Genomic DNA, 20,574 nt, shown 5'->3' with positions numbered 1-20,574 from the left:
TTTGTTTGTTTGTTTTGGTTAGTCCTTATTGATGGACTATTAGGTGTTTAACATTTTTTGATACTACAAATGATTGTGATAGAAAATCTGTGTATATACTTATGCTATGTAAGTATTTTTCAAACATAGGACCCTGGATATGATATGGTATGTAGATTTCAAATATTGAAAATATTTATTTGTTCATTAAAATGTATTTATTTTATATGAATCAGATAACATCAACAATGCTGATAGTTAGGCTTGTTTTTTTTCTTAACCTTTGTATATATTTAAGATATATATTGATATCTCATTGTTTTAGTTCATTAAAATTTCAAAAATTAAAGTATGTTTGCCTTAGTTATCTTTGGTTCTGTAAATTTCTGTTGTATTTTCTGTTGTGTTATTTAGTTTTAAAGTTATTTCTTAGCAAGAACTCTTTGAATATTGAGGGTGTTTTCCTTTTGTCCAAATGCATTGCAGATATTCCACCTCCCAGTTTATGTGATTTAAAAAAACTTTAGTGATTTTAAATTTAAGGATTCTTTATTTATTTCTTGCCATACTCACCCCACCCACTGCTATTGATTTGATTACAGCTCACAGTGACCCTATAGAACAGAGTAGAACTGCCCCTATAGAATTTTAATGTCTGTAAATCTTTATGGAAGCAGACTCTTTCATCTTTCTCTTTCAGAACAGCTGGTGGGTTTGAACTGCTGGCCTTTTGGTTAGTTGCCAAATGCTTTAATTACTACACCACCAGCGCTTCTTTCTTGGCATATAGAAATTTAGAATTTATTACTCTTTTCCTTTAAGGCCTTTATGATGTATGTTATTATGCACAGAAATGCCTCCACTTCTATTTCTGTAGTCTGAGTGTTAAAGTACATGAACTCTTCTGAGGTCCTTCTCTCTCTTTACTTTGCCGTACTTCTTAAAACTGGATTGACAAGATATAAATCAACAGATACTTAGGATTTTGTGAACCGTAGCACACATTGATGTCAGTGGTCAGTGTTAGGGTAGCTGTGAATAGTGCCAGACTTTAGATTTCCCTATTTTCATGAACTTAAGTATTGGGAAGGGTCAGTCAGAAAAGGTAGAGCTTGGAGAACAGAATGCCAGGTTTTGTCCTCCATTGTGTTAAGAACTTGTTTGAAGTAGATCGTGAGTAGTGAATCAGGTTTTTATAGGTTGTGAGATGTTATTTACCGACCTTTGATTTTGTATAAATGAATTTGTCTTCCAGAAAGAATTGTAGATGTTTATATTCATTATCACTTGATATTAGACATAGAATTAACCTTGTACCTATGTGTTCACAAATATTTATTATTTTATGAAAAGAATTTAAACTTTTTCACACAGGATTGTAGTAAGTATCTTTTTGTATAACGTTTACTTGTGCACCTTGCAAATTTAACTGAAAAAAATAATCCTAGAAGTAGAATCGCTAAATCAGAGGACATGGATATTTTAAATTTTTAGGGAATACTAGATTGTCTTCTGAAATATTCATGTCATTTTACACATGGATTTTTTTCCTGGTTTTAATTCAGGTATAATTTACTTGCAGTACATTTTACCCTTTTTTGTGTCCTGTGAACTTTGGACAAATGCGTATGCTCCTAGTGAAATTTCTGCAAGATTATCTGCACACGTGCCAAAGGCCAGGAAAGTCTCTAGTGTTTTTTTTGAAAGAGTGTCCAAGGATCCTGACAGATGGACCCAGCCTAAATCCTACATTTGTCAAGAAGTCTTTTGGTACTCTCCCTTGGAGCGTGGTTTCACTGTTTTTCGAAATGTGTTTTCATTGTTTAATTTTAAAAAATTTTACACAGCTGAGCTGTTGTGTGGTGTTCTCTTGAGCACTGAGCATAATAAGTCTACAAATTTTTGTTTATTGGGATGTCCAGATAAATATTGAACCAAGTAATGAAGATAAGCTGTGTTTAGTAACATTGGGCAGAAAAATCAGATCATGGAATCATACGTGTTCGTATTCTTTTAAAATAAAGATGGTTTAAATGAAGTATTTGTTCTTGGAAAGTATAAGGCTGAATAGAGTGATATAATTTGGAAAGTTTATCTACCTGGCTTGACATTGTTAAGATTTATTTTAGGAAACAAAGTAACAAATGTCTTAGTTATATAAGGGTTGTATAACAGAAATGTCATAAGTCAGTAGCTTTAACAAGCAGAAATTTATTTGTTCACAGTTTAGGAGGCTTGAAATCCAAATTCAGATTTCTGGTTCTAGAGAAAGGCTTTCTCTCTCTGCTAGTTCTGAAGGAAAGGCCTTCTTTCTTTGATCTTCTGCAGTTTTCATTTGGCTTGGCATCTCTCTGCCCACATCTCACTTGCTTGTTTAATCTCTTATATCTCAGAAGCGATAACTCAAGATACTCCTATACCAATCCTTTCTCATTGACATCACTAAGAAAACCCATTTCCACCTGGGATTATAACTACAGACAATAGATGTTAGGAATTATAACACATCTTTTCTAGAGGACACAGTTCATTCAATCCATTACACCATAACATTCTACCTTTTGCTCTCCCAAAGTTCACATCCTTCCCACATGCAAAACATATTTACCCCACCACATTATTCCCAAAGTCTTAACTCCAAGTCCAAAATCTCATCTTCTGAATCATTTAAATCAAATATAAATGATACTTTAGGCGTATTATATTCTTGGGCAAAATTCTTCTTCTGTGAATCTGTAACATCTAGAATACAGGTTATCTATTTCCAAATTGTAATCATAGAACAGGTTCAAGGTAGATATTCCATTGCAAATTGAAAAATTGAAGGGAAAGAAGGGATAACAGGCACCATCTAAGTCCAAAACGAAGCAGAACAAATTTCATTAACTCTCAAGGCTTGAAAATAATCCTCTATATTCTGAAATCGTGTAGGCAATAGCCCTGCCCACCAGACTCTCGGTGATGACTTTGTTTTCTGGATTCTAGGTAGAGGCCCCTTGGCTCTGGGATTCAGGTTCACCTTCCAGGTGCACTGGGATGGCAAATCTTCTTCCTTAGTTTTGGACAATTCCATTTACCTAGTCCATCTGAGTGATGACCCTACCCCCTCAGTACCAGCAAGCCCCATTGTTCCCCACCTTGAGCTTGTCTACCCTGCTCCTTCAGCTTTGGGCAGTGGCCATATCCTCTTGGACAAACTGAATGGCAACCCCACAATCTAGAACTGAGTTGGTGAATATCTGAATCTTTGAAATTGAGCAGGCCTTGATTCTGCCCTTTGAGACACCAGAGGCCACGGCCTCACCATTTGACACCAAGGCAGCTTTGCTTCCTGTACTCCTTCCAACTTCTATTGATTTCTGAGTGTTCCAGGGACAGTTCTTTTCTTTTCTTGGTGAGCAACACATGTTGCTCCTGTACCCTTTTTCCTGACTGTAGAATTCCAGAAGGCAAACATTGTTCTTTACTTACACTTTTTCCTCCATCTCCTTTATTCTAAGGTAATGGATTTTCTGCTGTAGTAGTCAGATAGACCCATCAATCATAGGCTTAATCTCTTTACCAAATGATTTTGTAGCTACATCCTTGGTGGAATAGTAGGGGACATGTCCTTAGTTTGTAGAACAGAATTTACCATATCTTTCAAGTTTTGTTTTCATTTTGCACAGTTCGTTTTTAAATCCATCTCTTTCCACTCATATTTTATTATAAATGGCAAGGAGAACCCACATGGTTCCCTTTTGATCTTGCTTAGGAATTTTCTCAGCTACATATCCAAATTCATTACTTAACAAATTTTGCCTCCTACCTAACATTTGAACATAATTCAGACAAATTCTTTGCCACTGTATAAAAAGAATCACCTTTTCTCCATTGTCCAATCACATGTTCATTAATTTCTTTTAAAGCCTCACGAGAAGCACATTTAATGTCCATGTTTCTGACAACATTCTGTTGTTGGTACCATATGTATTCTCTTAAGACAATAGAGACTTTGTCTATAAGTCTCCTTACTTCCTTCTGAGCCCTCACCAGAATTGCCTTTGACATCTATAATTCTGCAACAGTGTCTTTAAGGCAATTTAAGCTTTAACTATTGTTGTTGTTATGTGCCATCGAGGGGTTGACTCATAGCGACCCCTCCTTGGGTTTTCGAGGCAGTATCACTACGGAAGTAGGATTGCCCATCCTTCCTTCCGAGGAGTGGCTGGTGGGTTTGAACCGCCAGCCGTCTGGTTAGCAGGCAAGTGTCTTAGCCACTATGCTACCAGAGCGCCCCTTTTACTATTAATCATCTTAAAATTATTCAAGCTTCTATCCCTTACCCATTTCCAAAAGCACTTCCATATTTTAGGTATCAGTTATACCAGCACCCTACTCCTGGTACCAAATTCTTAGTTATCCAGTGCTGCTATAAGAGAAACACTACAAATGGGTGGCTTTAATAAATAGAATTTATTTCCTCACATTTTAGGAGGCTAGAAGTCTAAATTTAGGCTGCCCGCTCTAGAGAAAGCCAGCTTTTTTTTCTCTGCCAGCTTTGGAGGAAGTTCCTTGTCTCTTTGAGCTTCTGCTCCATGGTGATTTCATGTGGCTTAGCATCTCTTCTCCCCCATCTGTGCTAGCTCGCTTGCTTGTTTAATCTTTTATCTTTCAAAAAGTATTTGACTAAAGATAAATTCTATACTAATCTTGCTTTATTCATATAAGAAAGATAGCCCATTCCCAAATAAGATCATCACCATAAAGGGCATAAAAGTTAAAAATTATAACACATATTTTTTTGACACATAACTGAATCCATACCAGTAAATAAAGTAGAATAATTTTTTTCTACAAACTCTTCTCCAAAGAGAATGTGAGATTTGAAAAAATCTCATCTGAAGTCCTTTAACTTCATGAGAGAGAAGATAATCGCCATCAGCATCAGCCCAAAGTTGATTCCCGTGAGGTGGAGGTCAGAACATACCTCCACTCTCCAACCTTTTTAAAAAGTCTGACAATAGCCTTCCCTCCCATTGCATTCTCTGCTAGGTTCTGCAGTAACCTCATAGACCTCACAGATCATACTCATGATTATGGGCTTTGTTTGGGAAGTAAGAGGATACAGCTTGGAAGGATACAGCTCAGGATACAGTTCTTTAATCAGAATAGCTTCTAAACAGAACCACTCTGCGCTTCCTCTTAGCTATACCCATAGGCAGGCCTCCCACTTGGGCTTGGCCTCTGTCCTATCTGGGTAGGTCTTACAGGTCGTTTTTTTGCCAGTAAGTACCAAGATGCACCCCACTCCAACAAGATACATGTTGCCTGAAAGCAGACAGCTCTCTCAGTTTGTACTCTCTGAGCCCACTGCAGCCACCTGTTAGTCCTGTGCTGCTGCTTTTTCTTGCCACAGGAATTGATGGAACACCAATTGAGATGGTTCAGTAAATGGATGCAGTGTTAGAAGTGCTCGCTCATCTATGCCAAACTGACTGGAAGAGATCTCTATTTGTGGCCATTTCAAAGAAAGTTTATCCAACAGAATGTAGAAATTATTTAACAACATCATAAATATTACATGCAAGTAAAATTTTATTGAAAATTTTTTGAAGATAATTAAAAAATGGCTGCAGCAGTATATTGACAGGGAACTGCCAGAAATTCACACTGACTCAGGAAAGGATGTGGAACGAGGAATATCATTGCTGATATAAGATGGGATCTTGGCTGGAAGCAGAAAATATCAGAAAGATGTTTACCTGTGTTTTAGTGACTATGCAAAAGCATTTGACTGAGTGGATTATAACAAGTTATGGATAACATTACAGAGAATGGGAATTACAGAACACTTCATTGTGTTCATCCAGAACTTGTATGTAGACAAAGAGGCAGTCATTCAAACAGAACAGGGGGATACTACATGGTTTAAAATCAGGAAAGGTGTGCATCAGGGTTGTGTGTTTGGAGTGTACTTATTCAGTCTGTATACTGAGCAAATAAGCTGAGAAGCTGGACTATATGAAGAAGAATGTGGCATCAGGATTTGAGGAAGACTCATTAACCACCAGCAATATTCAGATGGCACAGCTTGCTTACTGAAAGTGAAGAAAACTTGAAGCACTTACTAATGAAGATCAAAGAGTACAGCATTTAGTATGGATTACATCCCAGCATAACACCAAAATCCTCACAACTGGACCAATAAACAACATCATGTAACTGGAGGAAAGACTTAAGTTGTCAAAATTACATTTTACTTGGACTCAATGCCTATGAAAAGATCTACAATCACTGCTTATGGAAGCTGTGGTCAAGAAATCAAAAGATGTGCTCCTAATGGAACAAGTAATTCAAACAGTACATCTGTAGTGGCTCAGACATCACCATCAAGTTCTAATGGATTCTCTTCCAAAGGTACAAATGTAATATTTGTCAGTAACAGCTACAAAGGGAAGTTTGGTTGCCTTACTGGATTATCCAGATGATGAAGAGGAAGGTGAAAAAAAAAACATCCCCTAGGAAAAGACCTCATCTTGGCTCATAAAATCTTTACTGGGGGACCCTCAACATGTGGTCTTACTAAAATTCTGCAGCTATTCGATGAGCTGAAAATCTGAACGAGAGTGCTTTCTCATTTGAACTTGTAAGTATACAAGGAGTAGCAAAAGGCACTCAGTATATCAGCTAGAAGAGTTTAGTTCCGTACAAAACCAGGCTTTTCAGGAACTTCATCACTTGCTAGTAATTAAGGGGTGTACTTTTCAGGGTGTCCAAAAAAAAAAGTTACTAACAAGAACCTCAGAGACAACTTCTCAGCAAGGAAAGTCTCAGGTTTTTTGATGGTTTGGGGGAGGAAAAAGGTTGATAAGAACATTATTAATGCAGGGTTGCTCCGGGGATATCCAGTCTAGAAACAATTGTAAAACTTCAGTTGCAAACCCCAAAACATTCCTTGTATAATGGTGCTGGCCATCTTATCAGACAGATCAGCTGCAGAAGATCTCTTTAAAATGTTAAAAAGCAAAGATGTCACTTTTAGGACTAAGGTGTCCCTGGCCCAAGTCATGGTATTTTTCACTCATCTCACATGTATGTGAAAGCTGCACATTAAGGAAGACAGAATTGATGCCTTTGAATTACAGTGTTGGTGAAGAATATAGAATATATTATGGACTGCCAGAAGAATGAACAAGTCTGTCTTGGAAGAAGTAGAGCCAGAGTGCTCCTTAGAAGTAAGGCTGGTAAGACTTTATCTCACATACTTTGGACATGTTGTCAGGAGGAACCAGTCCCTGGAAAAGGACATCATCCACGTAGAGGGTCAGTGAAAAAGAGGAAGACTCTCAATGAGATGTATTGACACAGTTCCTGCAACAATGGGCTGAAATACAGCAATGGTTGTGAGGATGTTGCAAGACTAGACAGTGTTTGTTTCTTTTGTTCGTAGGGTTGCCATGAGTCGGAATAGCCACTGCAGCCAATCTCTCATGCTGCTGTTCTATCTTTTGATCTTTCACTGTCTTCAGTGTTAGAGCTCTCTCTGTCTCCTGGGGTGTGTACAAGGTTCTCAGCACAGGTACCCCAGGTCCATAGTATGTGCTGTGCTGCAGGATCTTCTTGCTGGTAGTGAGATCTCCCTCAGCCTCCTTGGAATTGGCTCTTCTAAGCCTAGGAGCTCTGGTAGCATAGTGGCTAAGATACTTGCCTGCTAACCAGATGGCTGACGGTTCAAACCCACCAGCCACTCCTTGGAAGGAAGGTTGGGCAATCCTACTTCCGTAGTGATACTGCCTCGGAAACCCAAGGAGGGGTCGTTATGAGTCGGGGCGACTCCACGGCACATAACAACAACAAGCCTAGGAGAATGGTAAAAAAACTAGCCAATCCCCTTGTTAGCCCAAAGGCACCTTATTTACATAGTCGCTGTCCAATCCCTACAAGAGTTTTACATACCTTCTCTGTATAGTCCAGCCAATTGTTTTGTGACAGTTACAAGAGCATAGCCAAGCAGGCCATATAAAAAGAAACCCCATTGCCTTGCAAGGTTCTTGAGATTTATTTTGCAGGTCAGAGGAGTGTTTCTTAACAGCTTGTGGCATTTGAGGATTAATGGCAGTTATCAGAGAAAGGCATTCTTTGTTTTTAGTAATGTGATTTAATATCCATTAATCGATCTTTTAGTTTATTAAAGTGTGAATTGATTTTTAACATATTTCTTCTTTTACTCTTCTGGGGAAGTGGTTTACAAAGTTTGTTGAAGTAGCAGAACCTTTTTTTAAATGAAATACTATGCATGAATTTTTCTAAAATAAGAAAAGTTCGGTTGTTATGGGTGAAGTGGTAAAGGAGGTTCCAGATCAGTGTTTTAAGGCAGCCTAATGAATTTTAGGATTCAAAAAGTTACAAGGTTAAAGCCACTGTGCGTTATTCCACACCTCTTAGAAATAAACTCTGCATATTAGAAGTGTTTGTGGTGAAGTCCTTTCGTGACACAGCATAATAAAGGGGCTTCCCTATATTCTCTTTGATTTATTCTGTTTTTTGAATCTTAAAATATATATTCTGTAAACAATACCAAATGTGATAGAAAATGCATTTATACTGGAATCAAAAAGTACATCTTGAGATCATTCCTTTTTAGTCATTAATAACCACTTTTATTAATTTAACACATTTTTTGAGAACTGTGTCCTCAATATATATAAAAATCTATGATATGTTCCCTTGTTTGGTAGATCCTTAAATTGATCTACAGTGTTGCATAATGTGATAGATCCAAATTTATTTATCTCTTTTCTATGGCAAGACAAGTTTTTTCTCATTATTGTTCTTCTAACATTTGGGGCGTATCTGTGAGTACCTGCCTCCTTTACCATGAGATTGGAATAACTGGATGTTGCCTGGCTACTATTACTAAACATTTTGACCAAAAATTCTACAAAAGAATCCTTATCAAAGGGGAGAATTTAGAACAGAATTTCAAATTCACAGGTACTCCAGACTGTGGAGCCAAAAGGATGTGATGAATCCCTGACATTTTTGGTCCTGAAGTAATTTTTAAACTTTAAACTGGAAATATCCCTTGAAGTCTTCTTAAAACCAAGCATTAGTTTTGCGGAGTTAGTTTTTTTTTTTTTTCCCTAAAAAGTCTCATTCTAGCAGTATGCTCTCTTTTTGTCCCCCCACTTACAATCATCTTTTTGTGTGTGTGTGTGTGATTTGGGTAAAAGTTTACAGAGCAAATTCACTTTCTATACAGCAGTTCATATGCATTATGCTCTTTTAAGACGTCTCTATATGGGATCGAATTGATAACAGCAAGTTGAAAAGTTGTAGGAAATTTAGGGGGCCATGAATTTATATTATTTGGGGAGGAACAACTCAAAATAGGAGGGTGAGAAGTGTTGCACAACTGAAAACTCAATCAGTGTCACTAAATTTTACACATAGAAACTGTTGATTTGGTGTATGTTTTACTGTATATAATCTCATCAACAACACAATAAATAAAACTAATACAAAAAATTTGGGGGTTTCATGTGTCTTCTTTCATAGATTTTTTTTCATCCTGTGGAAGTTTATCATCAATTTGTCTGTTTTGTCCTTTGCAGATTCCATTTTGATCCTGATCGAAGTGGCATTCATATTTTACATTACTTTGAGCGGTGATTGATCATTTTGCAGTATTGAGTAGGATTTGGATCTGTTTCTGAAGTTTCTTTTCCTGTTCCACTTGTCTGTGTGTTCAAACTCCATTTCCTCACAGTTTTAATTATAGAGGCTTTGTATTATGTGTTAAAGACCTTTGGTGGCATAGTGCCTGATGCATTTAACTGCTAACCAGAAGGCTGGGCATTCAAACCCACCAGCCACTCTGCAGAAGAAGACTGGGCAATCTACTTCTGTAAAGATTTACTGTCTTGGAAAGTCGAAGGGGGTCGCTGTGAGTCAGAATCAACTTGATGGGAGAGAGTTTGGTTTGGTTCTTTTGGTTTTGTGTTATGTGTTAATACTTAATAATGCTAGCTCCTCTCTCATAGCTTTTACTTTTTAGTATTTTCCTACCTAGTCTTACATACTTATTTTTTAAATGTACTTTACTATTGCCTTGACTGACACAAAAATAAAAATCCTCCTTGTTTATTGGGGTTGCCATAAATTTATAATTTAGGGAGAATAGCATTTTGATGATGTTGATACATCCTAATCAGAAACAAGGATACCTTGCCCTTTGTTCAAGTCCACTTTTGGGTCTTTCAGGACTGAGTAAGTTTGTTTTTTCAAATGATGAATCATTTACAATCAAACCAATTCCGACTCATAGCAGCTCCATGTGTGTCAGAGGAGAACTCTGCTCTACTGGGTTGTGTCAGTGGCTGATTTTTGGAAGTAGATCTTTCTTCTGAAATATCTCAGGGTAAACGTGAACTAACAAACTTTTGTTAGCAGCCGCACATGTTAACCATTTGCACCTCCCAGGTTACAAAGGGACGCCTTTGTAAATACAGCTATCTTGATATAATTTTTATGCATTTCTTCTTAAATTTCTTGGCAAGCAATTTTATATTATTATAATTTTATTTATTTTGTTGTTGAGAATATACACAGCAAAACATCCATAAATGCAACAGTTTCTACATGTACTATTATGTTCTTTGAGTTGTGTAACCATCTTCACTCTAATTTTCTAAGTTGTTCCTTCTCCATTAACATTAACATAAATCCATTGCCCCCTGAGGATCCTAGCTGATCTTTGAAGTTGCTATACAATAATTTAAGATTATTTGTAAGTATTCATCTTTAACAAAGAAAAATAGCGTATTTTAGCCTTTAGGGAAGAATACTTTATTTCTTAAAAAATAAATGTAGAATTCATTTTAGCCCAAAGTATTTTATGTATCCAAATTGTTTCTTTTCACTATAAGCAGGCAACCAACTAGAAGAATCAACTTTTTTTTTTTTTTTTTTAAATTATTTTCATGGGAGGGTGACGGGAAAGCTAACAGGTATAGGAACAGTTAAACCACACTTAATAAATCCAGGCATTGCCATCACAGAAACTTTCCTAAGAAGGAGGTATCTGGTTACAGGGAAATTAAATTTTAGAAAACATTATATTCCAGAGCAGATATTTTAGGACTTGCTGCAGTCAGTGCTTACTAACCCTTTTGTGATACTTGTTAGTGGGTATATTCCAGCCTGTGGCCAGATTCCAGTTTGTATTGGCATTGGATGCAGAATTTGAATTAATACCCGGGTAGGTGATGATGGCAGCACCATGCTTAGGATATGTTACAGACTTGCTTTCTTTGTGAACATGTCTTGATGGATTCTAAGACATCATTGTGTCATTTGTCTTGTTAGTGAATAAATCTTTATGTGGCTTTGGAATTTTTAAATTCATTTATGGCTACCCATGATCTAACATGCTCTTAAAATCGGAGAAGATCAGTATATAATTTGCAGATGAAGGTAAAAATTTCTTTTGAGATTTTAAAATTTTTTATTGATTTTTGAATAAACCACATAGAGAATTTTCATCTAAAATGTATTGTTGTACATGGAAGCTTTGAATTGTTATCTATCTATATTGTAATGCTGGAATTTTAAGAAGAAATCCATTTTATATATTGTATTAAAATTTTAATTTTTAAACAATATAATGATGACATTAAATTGTTACACTGACATGACTTTGGATTCACAGGTTTGTTTGTATAAAACCTAGCTGTACTATCTTTTATCCAAATAATCTTAGTAAAACTACTTAACCCCTCTAAGGTTCTATTTCTTCCTCTTTAATAAAAGAATAGCACATAGTGTTAGGATGATTAAATGAAGTAATGCTTGTAAAGCATTTAACACAGCGCCCAGCACATAGTAAACATCATTGTAAGGTATTAACAGTTAATGCTTCCCTCACCACCACTGCCTTTTGGTACTTATTAAATAACTGGTCACTGTGAGTTGAAAGAGAGCCCTAGTAGTATAGTGCCTAAAGCATTTGACTACTACCCAGAAGGCTGGCGGTTCAAACCCACCAGCCACTCCTCAGAAGGAGGGTTGGGCAATCTACTTCTGTAGTGATACCGCCTCCGAAACCCAAGGAGGGGTCGCTATGAGTCGGGTCCAACTTGATGGCACATAACAACAACAGCATGAGTTGAAATTGACTCAGTGGCAATGGGTCTCAGTTTTGACTCAGTGCTTAGGGATTTCAGGAAGTATCTCTCTTTGAGAGTTAAAGAATTAAATTAGTATGATCTTTTCCACTACGATACATACTGCTTTAACTTGAATTAGTTCATATGCAGTTAGTAGATTGTTATGTTGTTATGTGCCATCGAGTCGGACCCGACTCATAGCGACCCCTCGTTGGGTTTCTGAGGCGGTATCACTACGGAAGTAGATTGCCCAGCCTTCCTTCCGAGGAGTGGCTGGTAGGTTTGAACCACCAGTCTTCTGGTTAGCAGTCAAGTGCCTTAGGCACTATGCTACCAGAGCTCCTAGTTAGTAAATAGGGAAGTGATATCAATCTGTCGATTCATAGAAGGATTTTCCCAGCAACTGGGCAAGTGCCTTCTTTCAATTCAAGTATTGACTGCTTCTGTTGTGTGCTATTAAGTTGATTCTAACTCATATATGACAGAGTAGAACTGTCCCATAGGCTTTCCTAGTGTGTAATTTTTACTGGCACCAGGTTTTTCTGTTGTGGAGCTGCCGGTGGGTTTGAACTGCTGATCTTTCATTAAGTAGCTGAGCATTTTACTATTGTGCTACCAGAGCTCCTACTGACTGGTTTAGTGGCTTCAAAAATCACTATGTTAAAACTATATTGGGGAAGCTTTGAGTTGCAGATGAAGAGGCTATGAAGATATTTCCTCCAGTACTTGCTTAGCACAAAAGAGCTGCACCTGGATCTAGTTTTTAATTTCCTTGAAACATTTCAGTGGAAGAAGCACAAGCCCCGGGATTAAGGAAAAGAAGGATTTTACTTACCTTTGTGGGAGGTGCAGATGTCAGTAGAGAGTTAACTGTGCTAGTGTTTTTATTATGTTTGTTTTTTTCTTAAGTGTTCTAGTTTCCTAGTGCCATAGGTGTGTGTTTGTTTTTTTCTCTGTCTTTCCATAAACCTTGTTGTTTTTAGTATGTAATTTTGCAGAATGTGAGCTTTTCAACAATGTAGTGGAAGCTAACCAACTTAAAAAAACAGCAGCCTACAACAATTAGCGTAAATAGATATTGATTGCAGCCATCTAGCATAGTAATTTTTAATTGGGACAATTCTCCATTTATCCCCAGGGGATAGTTCCTGGGGATAGATCATTTAGATATTTTTGGTTGTTACAACTGGGGGAATGGGTGCTGGTGGCATCTAATGGGTAGAGCCAGGGATGCCACTAAACATCCTGTAGTGCATAGGGCAGCGCTCCACAACAAAGAATTATTCTGCCAAAATGTCAATAATGCCCTGCTCTGAAGAATTAGTGATGTATAAATGTGTTTTGGGGACCTGCTAAACACTCAAGAAATGTTAGTTAATATTTACATAATCATAGTATACATAATTTTTTAAATATTAAGAATTATTTTCAGATCTAGTCTATTTCTGTGTTTTTGAGTCTTTATTTTTGTGCCTGTACACCATTGTTTTGATGGTTTTGCTTTATATTGTGACTCATCCAGTTTATCCTTTCTCCTGTTATTTTTGTAGTGAAATTTCTTAGTTTATAGAGATTCATTCATATTCACATCATTTTATTGACTTCCAAAACAAAATTCTGATTAATTTAACCTATTGAAATGTTTGTGAGAAATGCTAGCCATACGATTTTAAATCTATACTCTTATTTATCTACTCTTCATCTTACCTTTTTTTGAAAGTTTCATAAGTACTTTAAATGTACCTCCAGTTTTATTTTTTTGTGATCGTTGTTTTAAAAAAGAGAACAAAAAACGAACAGTGCTTATTTTGTTTAGAATGCCATTAAGGGTTTTGTGTGTGTGTGTGTGTGTGAGATTGTTGTAAATCTATTTGTTACACAAATTTTCCCAATTGAACTTTTTACAGGTATACAACTTATTGACAGCGATTACTCTAATTGTCTTTGCAACCCTACCCTTCATCAGTGGGGATTTTTCAGCACCATAAACCAAAATTCAATGCTCTATGACAAAAACTTTCCTCCCTTACCCCTTCTCCTGCCTCTGGTATCCACTAAGAGAATCTGATCTCTATATATTTGCCTGTTTTTGTGTTTTTATATAACTGAAATTGCTATTAAAAAAGTTTTGTGATTTGGGTGAAATTTTATAGAGGAAATTCATTTTCCATACAGCAGTTCATACACATTTTGTTTCATGACATTGATTGCGATCCCCATAATATGCTCTCTTCACACTTCCTCCCTGTGGTTACCTTTTCCTAGCGTCCTTCTTTCCTGTGCATTCAGGCCCTCTGAACTATTGCCCTGTGCAAGTACTGCCCTTCTGATCTCCCATGATTGAGTGTTCTAAGGAGTGTATCTACCTGGTGTGAATGTCAGCCTTATATGCCTGTCTGTATAAGGTTATATTACATTGGGCATACCTGCTGCAAAAGACCTCTTTAAAGTGCTGAAGAACAAAGATGTCTCTTTGAAGACTAAGGTACACCTAACCCAGCCCATGGTATTTTCAGTAGCCTCATACAAATGTGAAAGCTGGAAAATGAATAAGAAAGACCTAAGAAGAGTTGATGCTTTTGAATTGTGGTGTTGGCAAAGAATACTGAAAGTACCATGACTGTCAGAAGAACAAATAAATCTGTCCTGGATGAAGTACTGCTGAAATGCTTCTTGGAAGTAAGAATGGCCAGACTTCGCTTCACGTACTTTGGTCATGTTATCAGAAGGGATCATTCCCTGGATAAGAATATTGTGCTTGGTAAAGAGGAGGGTCAGCGAAAAGGGGGATGACCCTCAACAAGATGGATTGACACAGTGGTTGCAGTGATGGGCTAAGGTATAGCAAGGATTGTGAGGATGGCACACGGGCGAACAGGCAGTGTTTCATTCTGTGGTACACAGGGTTGCTATGAGTCAGAGCCGACTCGATGGCATCTAACGTCAACAACAACATATGCCTGTCTGTTGCTTGACTGGAAGCCATGGGAGTGAATTCAGTTCCAGGCCTGAAGGGTGACCTGTGATAGACCTCTATCAGACCAGTAGGCCTGATTTCTTTTGTGATTTTGAGTTTTGTTCCATATTTTTCTCCCACACTCTCCAGGATCTCCTGCACTAATCCTTTTTTGAGTGGTTTACAGTGATAGCTCGGCACTATCTAGTTCTTCTGCTCTCGTGGTCATGTAGGCTAACATTCACATAGTCTGCCACTGAATTTTTTATATCTCTTTATTCTTTTGATTCATAACTTAACTGCATTAGGCAGAACTTTTAGTATAGTATTACACAAAAATGGTGATAAATAATAATATCCTTGTATATTTCTGAATTAAACTAAACATTTCTTTATGTTCTGACAGTTGGTGCAAATAAGGTGAATTTGTATTTAGAACAAAGCATGTTTTCAGTTGGCTAGGAAAGGGCCTCTAGGATATAGTCCCATATAATCTTAATTCTTAGTGTCTTTGAATAACATTATATACTGTGTTGTTGCTATTGGTAGCTGCCATCAAGTTAGCCCCCAACTCATAGTGATCCCATATGTTATACACTGGAACAGCCCCATAGGATTTTCATCGTTGTAATATTCGTAGATGCAGATCACCAGACTGTGTTCTTAGGGCATAAATATACTGAGTAAATACTTGATCATTTCTTCCTAGAAATCTTAACTTTAGCTGGAGGGTTAAGGCTAGTACACTTAAAATCATTGCTGGATTTTCATTTCTTCACATTGTATAAATCAACAGTAGTAAGCTATATACAGTCATGTAATTAGTTGTGAATATGTTTTGTGGGAATTTAGAGGTTAGGGAGATCTTTGTGAGCTGGGCAAATTGGAATGGGCTAGATTATCATAAATGGAGAAGTAGCATTACTGCAAAGACTGGAAAGAAGATGGCCAGAGCACAAAATTTCTTTTGGTTCTGTCTCTGATTCATACCGTGACCATTCCAAAGATGTTTTCTTATTTAATCTTATTACACAGATTCTAAATAGTGCATTCAAAGGCTTCTTAAAAGTTTTTCTTCTGTGAAGAAGTGATCAATCTATGATATAAATGTAATTATATACTAAATTCAAAGTAGAGGAGCCTTATTTAGTGTAGAGTGAGTGACACAGACCATTTCTTTATTTATTCATTTTTGTTGCTCCAAGGTGTTGTCTTATGTTTTTAGTGTTAGTAAAATGTGTCCAAGAGTCTTTTAATATTGTTTGTGGTGAATTTATTTAGAATTGCTCTACTATTGAGCTCTTTCTGCTGTGTTCTATAGAATAAATATGTGGATAGAATTGAAATGTATTAATTCTGGCAACCTTGACTTGGAAAAATAAAATATAAGGTTTACTCTTACATTTTAGAGTATATAGGGGGAGGAGCTTGATACTGAAAAACTCCATTTTGTGTGTTGTATAACAGCATAGATGCAGTGTAAATTTCAAATACAGATTTATTTTTACTATTACTGTTTTTATTAAGTTTTATTTTTAGTTACAGAGGGGCAGTGGTAGGTAGTTCAGTGGTAGAATTCTTACGTTCCATGTGGGAGACCTGGGTTCAGTTTCTGTCCATTGTACCTCAGGGCATCCACCACCTGTCTGTCAGTGGAGGCTTGCCTGTTGCCATAATGCTGAGCAGGTTTCATTTGAGCTTCCAGACGAAGACAGATTACGATAAAAGCACTGGTGATCTGCTTCTGAAAAATCAGCCAATGAAAACCCTATGGACTGCAGTAGTCTGATAGTGTTATGCTTTGGGGTTGCCCTGAGTTAGATGCCAACTTGATGACAGCTAAAAACAACATTTTAAGACACAAGGAAGTTAATTGTGTCATTTTTCTTTCTCAGAATTCTTGTAGTTTTCAACTTTTTCATTCTTAACTGATTTTTAAAAGTGAAGCTAATGTCGAATACCTTGGCTCAGCATGCTAGAATTATAAATAAAAATGAAGCAAATGAAATCCTCTGATTTGTGGCCAGTTACTCTCTATGCTCTGTTTGTGCTTCTTTAGGTTGTGGGCAGGAATTGACTCTCCTGTTACCTGCTTTTGAATAGAGCTGAGTGGACAATTCCATCAATGACAGCAGTGGCTGCCTTAGGAGACTGCCAGTGGGATGGCCATTCTGACCTCCCCCTTTATTTGTTTGGGTCACTGATACAGGTCTGCTCCTACACTGGAACTGAACACATTCGAGGCCCATAGCCTGCATTTGTCAGTCACCAGAGTTTTAGGGTAGAGATGTCAGTGGTGCAGAGCAGTCTCTCTGATTCTAGAGATGCTGTGTTAAAATCAAAACAAAACCAAACAAAGCCAGTCCCTGTCATCAGAGAGCTCCCAGCCTAGTAGAAAATCTAACCCATAACTAGTAAATCAAAATTCCGTTTGACTTCCAAGCCTGTTTTCCATTCCTGTCCTTTGTCTTGGCATCTAGTTCTGCCTGATGGCCATATCTCCTTATGAGATACTCATAAAACACAACATCTTCATTATCTTTAGTCTTTCCCTTAGACCTTACCTCTTGTTTCTGTTTCTTCTTTTTCTTGATGCCAACACTTTGCAGGCAATTCTCAAGACTTGAAATCTACTGTGCACATCTACTCTGTCACCAACATGCCAAAATCTTCTCTCCACTCTCTATTGACCACTCTCACTGCTGTATTTTTGTCCCTCCTCACTTCCAGCTGTGACTCTTAGAGGAGTTTGATATGTCTCTCTGTCTTCAACATGTTTTTCTGTAGAGCAAATTATATACTGTTACAAAGTGTATGATTTGAAGTATGGGTCTTATCACTCTCCTGTTAAAAAAGCAAGAGCTTCTCAGTATCTCCAAATAAATTCTATTCAGCTAAAGCTGCAGAATCTTCAGTAATATACTCATAACCCACTTCTCTTACCGCTTCTCTTTCCCTTTAATGTAAAGTAATGAGCTACTTTTCTCCCTATCACATTATAATGCCCCATGACTTGGTTCATGTTCTTAATTATTTATTCAAGTCCTTGGCTACTGCCAGTACATTCATACCCTTCAGATCTCAACAGAAATGCCACCTTTTTCATGGTGGCATTCCCTCACTAGCCTGAAGTGATTAATCTTCAGATTCTTATAACCTTAGCTATGTGTTTCTTTTCACACCTATTTTTTGCATTTGTATCATAGTTATTTATACATAAATTTTATCATAGTTTAACCATCTTGTGACATGGTTGCTTTCTTATCTGTCTTTATTTTCCTTATAGCATGAGACTTAGTGCTTCAAACTACTCAGGAAGTACATGTTATTGACTTAATGAAGATATCCCATGGTTGGTCTGGTTGGTTTTGTTGTTGGTGTTCACTTTATAAAAATTTTCACAACTGCTGTCTGAAAAGAATATGCCAAAAGCGTGAGCATGTACCTGACATTTAAACATTTTGAATAGTTGGGAACCATAATCATTAACCATATGTGACGATGTGCCTTGTGAATAATGAGACTCTATTTCCTTTGTTCTTGAACAGGAGAATCAGATGACAGGGAACAGTCAAAATTGGAAGTTAAAGTTTGGGATCCAAATAGCCCACTTACAGATCGACAGATTGACCAGTTTTTAGTTGTAGCACGGTGAGTATAGTACTGTTGAATCAAGAAATGTCTTTTCCTTTTTTAAAGAACTTATAAGAATATGTATTGTCCTTTCTTTGTATTCTACTTTTCTTGCATTGGTTGTATTATTCTTTAGATAGATAAGAAAACCTACTATATAGTATACTGTTTTATAAAGAATATGATTTACTATCACTTAATTTCTGTTTATGGAGCCCTGGTGGTATGGTGGTTAAAGTGCTTGGCTACTAAACAAACGATTAGTTGTTTGAACCCACCACCTATTCTATAGAAGAAAGATGTGGCTGTCTAATTCTGTAAAGATTTAAAGCCTTGAACCATGTGGGGCAGTTCTCCTCTGTCCTATAGGGCCAGTATGAGTTAGAATGCACTTAGTGGCAGTGAGTTTGGTTTGGGTAATTTCTGTTTAAAAACAATAACAGATTTGTTAAATTTTACTCATTAAGAAAATAACAAATGTTCCTTTTAAATTATTGAAACATTACAGAAAAGTATAAAGAAGATATTTAACACCAGAAATTCCATTATCTTTAAATTAAAGCAACCTTGTTAACAGTTTTGATTTATATCTCTCTAATGGGTAATGATCGTGGGCATCTTTTCATGTGTTTGTTGTCCATATGAATGTGCATTTTTGGGGAAGTGTGTGTTCATGTCTTTTGCCCATTTTTGAATTGGGTTTTTATCTTTTTGTTGTTGAGTTGTTGAAGTCTTCTGTATATTTCAGAGATTAAACCCTTATTAGGCACGTTAGTCCCAAAGATGTTTTCCCAGTTTGTAGGCTTTCTTTTTACTCTTTAGATTCACTTAGGTATTTAATTTTTATGAGGTCCCAGTTACCTAATTGGACTTCTGTTGTTTGTGCATTAATAGTTGTGTTTGCTAATTTATTTACTTATTTTAAACCAAGTCCCATGGTTTTGTTCCTCTATTTTCATTTACTGTTATAAATGAAAAAAATAAAATTATGAGCTGTTTTCTCAATGAAGGAAGAAAGGGAAGGAAGCAAGTCAGCCTGGAAGCCAGACTTAGTGCTCTTAAAAGAAAGCCCAGTGCTTAGCAATAGGCCTTAATATCAAATGTTAATGGGAGAACATTGTCACCCATGACTAGATACAGTAACAGTAATTCAAGTTACACAATCATACTGCTATCTGTATAAACCATGTCTATACATCAGCCTTGCTGAAATGGCTCTGATCAAAAAAGACAGATGATAACAAATACTGGAGAGGAAATGGAGAGATTAGAACTCTCATCCACTGCTGATAGGATTATAAAATGGTAACAACCATTATGCAAAACAGTATGGTGCTTCCTTAACAAACTGGAAATGTAAGTACTTTGTGGTCTTGTAATCCCACTTCTGGGTATTTTCCCTAGAGATCTAATACTAAAGGCACAGTAGAACATATGCATACGTATGTTCATTGAAGCACTATATCAGTGGTGTTTATCAGGATGGTGGTGTGGGGGGAAAGATTGCTCCCTAGATAGTAGATACTATCTATTATTATTAGACACTATCTACTATTATCTATTACTTCTGTTTTGGGGAAATATAACACCAAATATGGATTAAATGTGCACAGCTTGACCAAAGTAAATGATGTTACTAAAAAGTACACTACAAAAAAGAGCATTTTTGTGAATGTTGTGATATTTACAACTGAAAAATAGAGTTACATGTATGTAGACATGCAAGTGTATAAGTATGTTGTTGTTGTTGTTGTTGTTATGTGCCATTGAGTTGGACCTGACTCACAGCGACCCCTCCTTGATTTCCGAGGCAGTATCACTATGGAAGTAAGATTGCCCAACCTTCCTTCTGAGGAG

General features: G+C 36.8%; 1 protein-coding gene across 1 annotated transcript in view; it reads left to right on the top strand.

Moving 5' to 3' along the window:
• The window catches only part of MTA3 (metastasis associated 1 family member 3), a 280,658-nt gene that overhangs the window by 165,215 nt on the left and 94,869 nt on the right, over positions 1 to 20,574 (top strand). Inside the window, 1 exon segment of the mRNA XM_007952524.2 lies at positions 18,633 to 18,735. Within this exon segment, the coding sequence (XP_007950715.2) occupies positions 18,633 to 18,735 (103 nt within the window).

The sequence above is a fragment of the Orycteropus afer genome, unplaced genomic scaffold, assembly GCF_000298275.1.
Source record: "Orycteropus afer afer isolate SDZICR_OR568_19922 unplaced genomic scaffold, OryAfe1.0 scaffold00344, whole genome shotgun sequence".
Lineage (NCBI taxonomy): Eukaryota > Metazoa > Chordata > Mammalia > Tubulidentata > Orycteropodidae > Orycteropus > Orycteropus afer.
The sequence above is the reverse complement of the archived record's forward strand: the minus strand, read 5'-3'. Positions and strand labels throughout refer to the sequence as shown.